The 13681-nt window shown below is 37.1% G+C and overlaps 1 protein-coding gene across 22 annotated transcripts in view; it reads left to right on the forward strand.

The window, feature by feature from the left end:
* LOC131029220 (uncharacterized) overlaps window positions 1–13681 on the forward strand; it is a 36768-nt gene that overhangs the window by 4425 nt on the left and 18662 nt on the right. For 6 of the 22 annotated variants that reach the window (XR_009371948.1, XR_009371938.1, XR_009371944.1 and 3 more), the window contains exons 3-4: window positions 133–228; window positions 4880–4951. Coding sequence is in view for 4 of the 22 variants with exons in the window: in XM_059218136.1 (XP_059074119.1) it covers window positions 4880–4951; window positions 7357–7485; window positions 7565–7837 (474 nt within the window). In the remaining 18 variants the exon portion in view is untranslated. The other 16 variants (XR_009371942.1, XR_009371937.1, XR_009371943.1 and 13 more) reach the window with 9 other exon arrangements.

A 13681-nucleotide genomic window follows, 5' to 3' on the forward strand; every position in this document is an offset into this window, starting at 1 on the left:
TTGTACACTCTCTTCTCCCTCTTTGTAGGTTATTCAACATTATTGTGCAAACTGTTCACAATAAATTTCATTCATCTTATAGCTCTTGTTTCTTGATAATTCACAATATTAATTTCTCCTATCATCTTGTAGGTTCACTCTTTCAATCTGCACTCATTGTTGTACATGGAAATATAACAGAGAGGCTACAGAGCATCAGAACAACCCATAGTTTCACAGTTCTTACTTGTTAAGTGTTGACTATCATCTTTTAGCTAACAAAATATTGAATTCTTAGAAATTCTTGATGAATGTTGTAAAAGACATAATTGAAATTGTTATATACCGGTCCACATGTCTAGTAAGCTATATTGGTTTGATCAGCTACATTGTGTCTATGTTTTATTTCAAGAAATATTAAAAAACTATTGTTTATTAGAATAGTTCTGCAATTGTCCACTCACTGCAATTTATTTTTAGTATATTATTACTTATTAGTAGAATCATTTCTTTTTTTTAAGCCTTCCACATAGCATAAATCATAGGTTTGTTAATGATGCACCAATAATGATGAAAGGGCTTGTCTGCATGGTACTTAAATCTCATGTTGTCTGATTTCTTAATCTTCACTGCTCATACCACCATTCAAATCAGATTATACTTTAATTGTCAAAAACAGTGCTTTCTATTATCACTTGATATTATATCTTAAACAATCTATTATCATGATTTAAATACACATGGCAATAAAATCAAAGCTATAACATTTAAAATTGGTTTTCCAGCTACCTAACATTACATATTTCCATGATAAGGTGAAACTACTCAAAGATAAGACTTGCTTGGCTTTACCTATTTAAGGTTGACCAGGCACCATAAAGACTTCAATCGCTATCAGTGCTCCCTGCGTCAATTTCGTGATCCTCCATGTGGCTTGGCATTTGCAGTGCGACTTCGTGGGCCTCGGTGATCCCTTCCAGCATGTGCACGACTTGACCCATGCTTGGCCTCGCATTCTCATCATTTTGAATACATAACAAGCTCACCAGAGTAGCCCTTCTCACCTCCTCAACACATGCATTATTTACAATCCTTTTGTCCACAATATTCATCATGCTCCCTTGCTGAATCTCCGTTGCAGCCCAGGCGGGAAAGTAATACTTGCTTGACTCTTGCACGCTCAAGTCCAGATTTCTTCATCCTGATATTATTTCCAGAAGAGTCATTCCAAAACTGTAGACATCAACCTTGGGAGTGATTGGAAGACCAGAGATCCACTCGGGAGCCAAATACCCTCTCATTCCTCTTGTTGTCGTCAGCACATGACTGAAATCTCTACCCAAAAGCTTTGCCAATCCGAAATCCCCCAGTTTGGGAGAATAATCGGCATCTAGAAGAATGTTCTCGGGCTTAACATCACCGTGAATAATACGATCTCTGCATTCCTCATGGAGATAATGTAAGGCTCTTGCGATGCCTAAGGCGATACCAAACCGGGTTTTCCAGTCCAGTGTCTTCCCTTGGATTTCGGAATTACATTTGAAGAGGAAGGAATTGAGAGAACCGTTGGGCATGCAATCATAAACCAGTAACCTGTGCGATCCTTGTGCACAAAATCCTCTAAGCCTGATCAAATTCACATGATGAATATTTCCCACGGAGCTGATTTCTGCCCGGAATTGTTTTTCGGCAATTCTTGAATCCTCGAGCTTCTTGACAGCCACAATTGTGGTGTCTGTTAGAGTGCCTTTGAAAACTGACCCGAATCCTCCCCTCCCAAGCTTATACTTGAAATTCCTCGTTGCTATCTTCAACTCCGCGCAACTGAACATTCTAAGTGAGGTGGTGGAGGAATCGTCACAGCCTTCAGTAGAAGTTGATCGATGCCCCCTCCGTCGCAGTACGTAACTAATAAGCAAAGCAATGAAAAAAACTCCAAGCAGTGAGACTGAGACTGAGAGTGAGACTACAATAGGAGGTGTTTTGCGTTGAGAGGAGAACAATGGATCAGGTTCAAATATTGAAACATTAGCTACGCGAACAAAGAGAGCTGGACCTTTCGATGTGCTTCGCAGGTTGTGTAAATCACCAGGCCATATTTGACAGGGCCCTGCAGGCTCCGTGTAGCGAAACGCGGTGCACGAGCAATTGCGAAGACACTCTGTCTCACAAATTTCCCTCGTCTGCGCAGGGTATGAATAAGCGGGGTTATCAGGCAACAACACATTGGATTCAATAAATCCATCAGTGCTACCATTTTGGGAATCGCAGTTTAAGGGGTTTAAGTGAACACACCCGCTCGACCACCATTCTTGCAAATCCCAGATCTGACTGTCTCTTGGACTGAAGCCCTCCAGACAGCTGCAAGCTCTCCATTGATTAGCATATATCACTACTACATAATAGAGGCATTTAAGACATTAGTTTAAGACAAAACATTACTTTCGTCTTAAACACATGTTTTATGTTTATTTTATATTTTTTTAAGTATTTTATTGTCTCAAATTAAGAGGATAAGGAAAAACAATTTTCCGAAATTAAAACTTTTCTTTTCCCTCTCGCTCAACTCATTTTCCCCACTTTTTTTTCCACTTTCCCAAGCGACATCATATTGATTGGCATGCAACTTTCAATAGCAGGAAGGCTCCTTCAGATATCTGCAAGAGTTGATGGAGAATTAATGGGAGAGGCCGGTTTGTGAAGGAATCAACGCCATAACCATTGGCACACGTCTGTGAAAGGCAAGGGCACTACATGTTCCTATGGGAGGTTTAATGCCTACCATATCGAAAGAGCATAAGTAGTAACCTGAGAGGAGAGGGAATAGGGGGAGAGATTGTTGATTGTTCATTCTGGAGAGGAGAGGTTGCCCTTTTAGTCATCACAGATGCCATTGATTCGAACCAAGTCTCTTGTTCCTGCATTCCTTTAATCTGCAAATTTATAACACTAGGTATGTGATTAGTCGATATAATTATTTTAGGTGGGCTACGCCCATCAAAAGTGCCTCATGCATATCAGGAAGTGACTATGCTGAGTCTGTTTTTTAAAATTTCTGCCAGTCGAGGTTTTTAAACTCCTCTTTATAAAGTTAAAAATTCTCCGGAGCTGATAGATTCTGGGCGTCCAGTGCATTTTTTTTTATCACTAAACTTATGTTAAAAATATTTTATTTGTTTAATTTTAGATTCACTTTTCATTTACTGTAAATCGATTGAAGCAACAGTTGTATGGGGATTGGTTTTGGTTCATCCCCTGCTGTGGTATTTAGGGTTTCTAAATATTTCCTGCAAACTCTGCCCATTTTTTTTCATCGGTCTTGTTGGTAGAAGGACAAAATTTGTGGTAGCCCTAAAAACCTAATATTTTTCAGATCCAATATTTACAGATCCACTTTTCAGAGAGTAGTTTTGGTTCGTTTCATTTAAAAAAAAAACTGTTCTGGTAGGGTTCTGTAAAGTTTTCCCACAAACTCTGCCTATTTTTCTTTATTGGGCATTGGGTAAACGGGTACTCAAGCTTCTATTGGCGCTACTGCAATGCTAGATCGACTGTGGAATCAGCTGGATAATATTTTGTGTTCCATGGTAGGGACCCATAACTACTAGAGACTAGAAAGAAGGAACGATGGGTGTATCCCTGACTAACGAAATGGTGCAGGACGTTTTCTGACCAATGTGGGAGCACCCGGACTGAACTAGGACTAGCAGCAAAGATAAAAGGCAGGTGGGGGCGGGCTCCCATCTATGGATATCAGCCGAGTCCACCTATACTTTACCAATGATCATGAGTTATTATCAGGTGTCAGTTGCAGGATTTCTGTTACTAGATTGATTAATCCTGTTTCCACTGCTTTCATCTTGCTTTTCTGCTTGTTGGTCCTATAGTTTCCTTAAGGAGCGACTACTTTACCTCCCACCCATTCCCTTCATATTGGGTTTGGTGGGATGAGGACCCGTAGGGGTTCTATAGCGGTAGCAGGTGGTTGTGACCAAGGCTCGAAAGATTATTATCTCATTTGCGTTTGGAGGTTTATAATAAGGATCTTTGGGAAGAAATTCAAATGCCCTATTTTAGAATAAATAATGCATTTTAGCTTGCCTATTTGTGGTGTTTATAGTTGAGGCGCTCAAAGTAATTGCCAACAAACAGAAGGTTTGAGTTGGAATTTCAATTTGGATCCCTGCAATAATGATGATACAAACAGACATCATCTTGACGACATAGCTGGGTCACGTGGGGTCATATGCAGCTGTGCTTTTTAGCAAAACATACCACTTGCCATGTTAAGCTGTGAGTAACTCTTACCTTCAAAATCACATTTCTTAATCATTTATGGAATGAGATATATATTTACCTTTTTATATTGCAGAATAATGATATATCTAGAACAGCAAGGGATTGTGCACCCTGAATTGGCTAATATTACACACTTGCAAAGCCTGTGAGTACAACTTATATAGTTTCAAGCTTCTATTCTTCCTGCCAATTCAAATTGATTGGAGTGATGAAAATAAGCTTAATTAAATGAATTGTATAATGTTTTCAATAGTGACCTAGGATACAATTTTTTTAGCAGATCAATTCCGGCTATGTTAGGCTCATTATCGCATCTTTGAGACTTTGAGTATCTGTAAGCCACTGAGAGCTTTTTTCCATATAAATTCTGCATTATTTTGTTCAAGATGTTTGGTGTTAATGGTTTAAGTTGTAATCTGTATGTTATGACATCTCTTTTGGAAAAAATCGTTTAAGTGGTGAAATTCCAAAGGAAATGGGAAATTTAGCTAAATTGATATCTCTGTAATATTTTCATCCATCTCTGTGCACATAAGAATGAATTCAGCTGCATATTTATGTTGATTTCCAGGAAATAATTGTTGTTTTGTGTGTGGTACAGGAATTTTATTACGAATTGTTGTTTTGGAACACTACCACCAGAGCTAAGGAAGTTGGCAAATTTGGATTAACTGTAAGTTAATGTTTATGCTTTGTTGCTGCATTTTTAAAAGTGTTCTATTCTTAAATCTTATAGATTACTTCATTTTTCGTGGATGTTATTAAAAATTTTCATTCATTCATTAAATTCTTAAAGACGGAATTGAGTATCCAGTCCTTAAGATGACCTTTTACCTTTCAGAGAACCCACACTGTCATTCAAGTTTGTTAAGAATTGAGTATCCAGTCCTTAAGATGGCCTTTTACCTTTAACCTGCACTGTCATTCAAGTTTGTCTTTGCAACAGAATAAATTATTACATTTCAAAGAACAATTTGACTATGCTCCCCTTACTTGAAATATTATTTTTCTATGCTTAATGGAGCTTTTGCAATTTGTTTTGTTTTTTTCTTTTAACAATTTGACTCTCAGTAATAAATACAACACTTGAACAAACAAAATTTAATACTAGATGAACAATATTATTACCTTTTTTTACTGATCTTAGTGAGTTCTTTCACACAGAACGGTTTTGCATACATCCAATAGAAAAATCGAACATACCCTTAATTAAAATATGGTCTTTGACATTGTTGATTGTCTCAGACATATTTTAGACTTGAGAATTTTATCTTTTTGGCATCTAGACCCTCCTACAAGCCGCACTTTCCTTTGCCATGGGCTGCCATGGATATAGACTGGATCTGTGCATGACTGAATAATGAATGCTACTATTGTCAAACAACCTGAAACCCTCGAACTGCTTCAGATTGAACTTTGTCACCTTCAAATGCAAGGATTATTGCCTCTGTCATCCAACAATTGATGTATTTTTGCACCTCAGTGCTGGTAATAGCTCATTCCATGTTCTTTAGCGGTACTATTCGGCTATTTTTTTTAGCCTTTTCAACAAGATTACCTACAGCTACTCTGGCCTCTTCCGAGGAATTGTCAACAGAAGTGGACATTCCAAGATGGTTATGTAACAATTTACCTCTTTTCTGCAAACCTTGAAATAGTTTGTCAGCTGCTTTACTTACAAGGAAAGCTTCAGTGTCAGAGTTTTCAACCAGATCCATGATGCTCCATGCTTGAGAACAAGCTTCAACAGCTCCAATGGCCTTTTTCACATCCTGAGTAAATGGGCAAAGCTCAACAATGACAGTAATTATTGAGATTGCTTTCATCTTAAAAGAGCATTGGCAGATGTCAAACTCGTTTTCCACTTCCAATCTGATAGGGACACTCTTTTGCGGATGCGGACTTTTGTAACTGCTAGAAGATTTGTTCTTGAGCAAAGTTACCAATTCCTCACATGAATTGCCCTCTTCTAGGCCCCTTTTCACCTGCGACTTTATGCCTTCAATACATTTTCTGTTGGATACCCATAGACAAGCTGTATTTTCACCAGTCATGGTGACGAATGCTTTTGAATATCTGTCATAGTATGAGAATTTTCCCAATTCAATTTCACGCCGCCCTTTTCCTCATACAAATCGGGAAATTCTTCTACTGATGAACCCATTACAAGCTTACGCAAATACATGTTAGAGAGCAATAGCTGAGATACTAACCAGCATACTTTACTTAAAATAACCAATAGTATCTGCAGCCATAGAACCAGAGGAATCAGCTTATGAACTCTCACTCTACGGCCCATCTTTAGCATCAATTTTTTAAGATAGCTGTCGCCCATTTGTCTGTGGCTTTTACGCCCATCTTTCAACTCAAGCAAATACCGTTTCCAGAAATCTTCAATCTGAAAATACTTTATAATGCTCGCCCATTGCTTTGCAACACTTCTCGGGAAAAATACTACTGCTGTGATCCATCTCCAATATATGACAGTAGATCCAAAAACGATGACTAACCAATGAAGAATCATGTAAATACTCACCCTGAATTCCTTCCGTACTGCCTCAAACACCAGAATTCCATTGCAAACTGTAATGATCATTGCGACACTACTATATAAGAGGGCAATTTAAGACATTTTTTAAAGAGAAATTAATATTTCATCGTAAACACTTAAATTATTAGCCAATAGTAGGTAAACAGTCTACAACTGAAAAGAGTCTCACGGCGTGTTTTCGTGACCGCCAAATTTGCTGTTAACGGGATTGAAGAGGGTTTGAAGGCGATAAATCCACTTTCATAACTATAGACGGAGCCTCCGTTAATCACTGCAAATAGAATTATTTCTATATGATGTTGGAGGTTTTCGCATTTTCTCACAAGTGGATTCCTTTGTGCAAATCACATTCTCTTGAACCTTGTTCCCCGGCTAAATTCTTTTCTTCTCACACGACTTCTTCCCTTTCTGAACAGAGGAATGAGTTGAAGGTAGTGTTTCATACCTTCTTTTATAGCCTTGTAATATGAGTTGATTCATTGTTGTTTCTATAATGAGGTAATTATGCATTTATTTATTGAAATCAGGAAGAATATGAACGGTTGGAGAATCGAGTTAACGATTTAGAACAAAATCCTCAGGAAGCCCTAAAAATTTCACAGTGGTACACGTCTTGGGATTCTGATAATCCATATGGTCACCCGCCTATAGTTGAGGTACGGAGCAACTGCTTCTTATGTAGCCTATAACTTTATCTTAGGGCTTCGATTTTTAAATCTATCAATGCCTATGCAGGTTGTGAATAACATTGGAATTGATAGATCTAAATATCTTGCTCCTTTGCTTGTGTATGCGGCACTGGAAAAGAGCACCACCAAAATCCTCTGCGATCTCAATGAGAAGTTTCGTCAGTATCACCCTCCCGCCACTAAAATTCTCTACGGTGTCAACAGCAAATTCAATGTGTTTTTCAGTTTTTGCAAAAAAGATGTGAGAAAAACTTTTGTCGACTACCTATACGAATCTCTCTCTGGAGTAGGGATTAGGGTTTTCCTCGACAGGGATTAACTGGGGAAGGGCAAAGACATAGATTCCTGCCTGCAAACAGCCATTGAAACAAGTTATATTTTCATAGCACTATGCAGAATCAACTTGTTGTCTGAAGGAGGTGTCCCAGATGTGTAGATCTAGTGGCTTCATCATTCCCCAGTTTTATGATATGGAACCCTGTGATGTTCACTACCCTCAAAGAGAGGGAGGTCCATTTGCAGAGGCATTCAAAAAACATTTTTGCGATTTAGATCAGCAGGATGAGAATACAATCAAGGAATGGACGAATTGTCTTCATCAAATCTCTTCTCTTTCTGGTTGGACAAGGGTGGAAGAATTTGGGTAAGTAATTTGCATCTTTTTTTTTTCAATTAACCCACGACAAAAACCAAAAGAGAACTTTTTTGAGAGGTCCGGTCATTATATTAGCTATTTGTTTAGGGGACAAACTATTTGGTTACTAATTCCTTTAAAATTGGCCTGATTTTCCTCTTGTTCAACTTTCTACCTTGTTTCTATCATAATACTAGATTATGGGCTCCTCCTTAGATCCTATTGTTTGGTTTTGGTGATTTATTAATTTCTTTGAGATTTTGCTTCAGATCTCTTTCTAGCCTCAAAATCACTTTCATCCCTCAAATTATCTAGCCATCCAATTTCTGCCTACATCAAATTAGTTCACCTCTTGTTCATGTTGTTCGTGACATTTTCTGGGTTCCTTCAGTCTGATGAATTATTCTTGGTAGTCTCATTTCATTTACTTGAGGATATGTATTCATGTCATTCCAGGATATGAAATTTCAGTCATGTGAATCTCATCTTTGTTTGATTTGTTAGTTTCCAATGGTGCGATTGTGTGGGTATTTTTTTGCTCTTCTTCAAACACAGATTTTCCCTAATTTGGATATAGTTACTCCAACACATTATTTTTGGATCGTCCTCCTATTAATTCTGTACTAGACAACTCATTCGCTGTCACCAGTCACCTATTAAATCTGGTGAAAAAATAACCCCCTCTTGACTCAGTTTATCCCTGTACGCATCAGCGATCTCCTATACATTTACCTATTCGTCATGAAAAAATGTAGCTCTTATTTCTGAGTAAATAAGGCATTAGTCCTTAGTAAATATAAAACCTAGAGTCTGAAAACCTTTCTCATATAGAAATCCTATTGTAAATTTGGAGTTGAAACATAAGTCTGATGGTAAGCTCTGCTCCTCTTTAAAATATCAAATAGTTGTTAGACTTGATCACTATGTAAGTTTCTTTTCATGAGACTTTGGAAGAAATAATGTCAAGATGTTTTATATATAAATCAGTCATTTGTAGATTAAGAAAATCATTTTAATATGTAAATATCTTCTACACGAGAACTTTTCCTTACCAAGAACAATTGTTGTCAAAGGATACTTTAATATAGGGCGGCTATTTTCAATATACACCCACACGACAAATAAAAAGGATTGAAGAGATGTCTTTTAACATCCCTTAGGCCTAATTGGTCCGTATCACATATATATTTACTTGTAAAGACAATTGTTTTCACGGGTGTTTAGTTTTAGAATACATTCTCCAAGCTTTTGTTTGATTCCCTTGGTTTAAGTTTTCATATAGTGGGTTGTCTGCAAGTATGCATGTTATTGAACCTTTTTCCATTATATGAGAGTCAGTTCTAAAGGAAATATGCTTTGCATGCAAAACAAGAACTTACACAGTTAATTCCAGAAGCTTTCTAACTAATTTTCATGGACTTTGGAAGGATGACATTTCATTCACGATATCAAGTTTCCACTTTCCATATTATTGGTCAATGTTTTTCTGGATTTGGTGCAAAAAGCTCTAACACAATCAAATCCAGAAAAACATTGAACAGAAGGACACATACTAATTATAAAAGAATGCTGATAATAAGTGAGGTAGATAAAAAAGGAGGTAGATAAAAATGTCAATTTGTGTACTATTCTCTCTGATGGTGTTGAGTTCAATGTTAAAATTGTATGGTAGTGTGGAAATGTTTATATAGGTACATCTTCATTGGGTATCATTTGGCAAGTTTTTATTTAATTGTTGAATTTTGGAAAGAAATCTGTATCACAAATTTTTCCAAAAGATTGTTCTCTTTATATTATGGTTTGAAGAAGCTAAAAGTCTTTAAAATCATTGTTGTTCACGAATTTCTGGGACTACATATCAACTATGTACATTGTATATTTAGGTGGTCGGTTCAACAAATAAAACAATTTAATTCTTCTTGAAGCCTTTCTCCAGCATCTAAACTCCATCTATTTAGTTTTCTTTATTCATTTTTTCTTTTGAATGTTGAAGTGAGTGACAAAGTTTATGTTGTATCTGTATGCATGTTGGTCAAAATAGGGGATTTTAAGGCTAGCCATTCTTAATCTATAACTTTTTCTTCTATGTAGCATTACAAGGTTGTTCATTTTCTAGTTTTACAGTGGAGGCCATTCTATAGTGTCTTTTATTAATTTATTCTAAGGATTTATATCCCTCTCAGAAGATGTTTAAAGTTTGAATACATTCCCTTTCCTTCATTTTCTACTTGTATTGATTTAATTTAATTGAATCCATTACCATTGTAATAGTTACAACAATTGGTGCTAATGTTGATTGCTGTTCACTTAACTTGAATAGATTGGAGTGAGGAAATTCCCTATAGAAAGCAGAATGGCTTACTTTTAATTTTTATTTTTGTGATAGATTACTTGAAGATTTATTAGGGGCTATTCTTTCTTAGGTCAAGTGCTCTCTTTCTGGTCAAGTCCTAGTTTGGGTTGAGATTTTCAATATTCTTTCCCTAATGAAAGATAGAGGGTCACCGAATCCTTTTCAATTTGAAACTCTTCCCCTGTACTAGTCAGTTTCACAATTCTTGAAAGTTCAGGAGACCATAAACTAGAATTGTGTTTTGAGACTTTGGATTCCCAATCGATATGAATACTCATTCCTTCTTTCAAGATAGTGTGCAAAGCACCCCCAACGTATAACTGTAATTAGACATAATAGGTCTGATCACCCCAAACTCACCGAGTGATTGAAATATCCCTTACACCACTTCAATTTTTTTATTCACACTCCAAATTGAAGGTTAATGAACTACCGATAAAATACCAGATTGTTATAGTTGCTTTCAACCAGTTTTATGCTTAGTTTTAGTTGCAAAATAATTATCACAACTTTGCAGGTTTAACGCGTAGATGAAGAATCAAAACTACCTTGACAGTGATCTCTATTTTCTCAGGTCTTATCCCTCTATTAGAAGTGTTTACTTTTCTTCAGTGTTCCACGGGCGTTGGGGACGGGGGGGACCAAGGGCCTAAGTTTGGGGATGGCGGGGGGATGGCAGCGGGGGGTGGTGGGGTGGTGTTGATGTGTATTTTGTACACGACCAAACACAGAATAAAATACCTAAAGGTACCTTATCCTCTCTTGAATAAAGTCTCTGAATGCTGAAGATGTCGCGAAAAGGATCAATCGGGATGATTTCAAGGTTCTTTGCTGTAGGATCTCTATGTGTGGATAAGCTCTTTGTGGTATGATGTGATTTGCTGGATTCACAAGGGGACTTACACTTGTTGACCTAAACGTCTGATTTGCTTTGAATATTGCTGGAACACAAGATTTTACTAGCTTAGATTTGAAAAAAGGGAAAAAAGACAAGGGCGAGGAAATGATCTAATCCTAACACTAAGAATGTAGGAGCAATGAATGATCTTTGATGAAATTCTAACTAAGTCTTGTTTTGACATCCCAGGACCATCTCCACAAGGTTAGTGCGATCTTCGAAGGAAAGCTTTATGATGTTCAGATCATCACTACAGGGATAGACACCATTAGGCTGATGCATATCAATGAAGAAGCGACAATTGAAGCTAAGCTTAAGCTGAATGATTCCAGTTGACTACACAAGGCAAGTCTGCAATCAACAAACTGCTAGTAGTATGGATATACGAATTTCACCATCAATCAAACACATTTCTTCCACTCATCTAATAACATGAAATCAAAACTGAGAAGTATAGAGACCATGCAAATTGTTGAATCGACCCATAAATTTCACCATTTCTTCAATGAAGTTTTACAAGTCTTTTACAACAACATCTTGACAACAATCTTTGCCTTCTCTTTCTATACTACTCTAATTGCTATTCTATCAACTGACTATCCACTATTAGCTAACTATTCACCTTCTCTCTATTTTCCATTACAAAATGAGGAGTTAGGGCTTATATAGCGCCCTTAATACAATTCAATGGCTAAGATCAATTTGAGATCAATGGCCAAGATTCAACAACGAAAACCCTAATTAGGGTTTGTTACAACAAACTTAATGTTGACCAATGAAATAATTGTATTAATTGGACACATGTCTTCTCTGGAATATTCAACCAATAGATAGCCGGGGTAGGTACATCGAAGTTTGTGCCACCTCCCATGAGTTAGGTACATTGAATTTGGACACGCTGAGGTGGACCAATCCGACTGGAGGAGCGATGACTAGGATGCCACCTCATCTAACACTTGCAACTTGGTAGATATCCAATTCGATGATGCTGAGAAGCTAGCTTCAATTAACTCTTCTGAAACTATCTGCTTCTTCAACGAACCCTTGCTCTAACTTCTTTTGTCTTTGATGTGTAGGATGACGATGTACCTCGCCCTAGAACGCTGGATTGGAAGAGGCTATTCCTGATGATGCTTGACCGAAGAAGGCCGCCCTTGTCGATGCTAGACTGGAGGAGGTCGGCCTTATCCTTGCTTGATCTTCTTGGATGAGGGTCCGCCAAGTAATTGATCTTCCGACTTCGGGGCCGCCATTTGATGCCTACACAAAAGATTAAAATTAGTCTTTGAGCATCAAACCTTAAAGAATAGAATTCAAGACCTTTCAAGGGTATAACTTAAGATATTAATTTGAAAAAGACATGATAAATCAAGAATTACACATTTTCAAATTAATTATGAATGGAAATTGGATTTTCAAGACTTAGACCTTACAAAATTGCTATGAAATCACAATAAGTCTTGAATAAGAACTTCAAAATGATTCTTCATACCTCCTCCTTGAATGCTTAACTACAAAACCTTGAAAAATGATGAAAGAAGACCGGATTTTGATGGACAAGGCTTAGATTATAGTCCTCCCTTGGATGAATTATGCCTCCAGCCTTCAAAATGAATTTCACCCTCCTTAGTCTCCACACTTAGCAAAATTTCGCCTTCAATCCTCTGGATTTCACTCCTCAAATTGCTTCTCAATTTCACACTTTAGAAGGGATGAATGAATGATTTGAACTTGAAACAATGCCCCCCTACTATATAGAGCGCTCACCTTCTTTCCTCCAAGGCCGACTTGGCAAAAGGGATAAAAAAATAAATAAAAACTCTTTAAAAAGGTGGCTGACTTGCCTATAAAGGCAAAATAATGCCTTTGAGCGCTCACTAACAAATTTTAATTCAAAAAATTGATTTTAGATGCCTCCAAGATGTTCCTTTTGATTATTTCAAGGTCAAAAATTAATTTATTAAATTAAAATGCCTTTAATTTAATGCGAATTTGATTTAATCTTTCCAAAGGCTTCAAAGTTAGCAATTTTGGGGGATTTGAGGAACATCAATGATTGATCAAGGCCTCAATGAAGATTGACAATAATTTCGCCCTGGACCCTTAGCAAGGGTCAGGAGCGATTTTCCAAATTAGGCCTTAAATATCCTATTTTTGCAAATCCAAAATATCACCAAGGCACTCCAAATGGCATCTTTTACTGGAATTTGGGTTTGATTTCACTTGAATTTTGGAAGAAAAGTGCATTTAGGATTTTTTCGCCCTGGACCCTCAGCAA

This window comes from Cryptomeria japonica, chromosome 3, assembly GCF_030272615.1.
Source record: "Cryptomeria japonica chromosome 3, Sugi_1.0, whole genome shotgun sequence".
In the NCBI taxonomy this organism is placed as follows: Eukaryota; Viridiplantae; Streptophyta; class Pinopsida; order Cupressales; family Cupressaceae; genus Cryptomeria; species Cryptomeria japonica.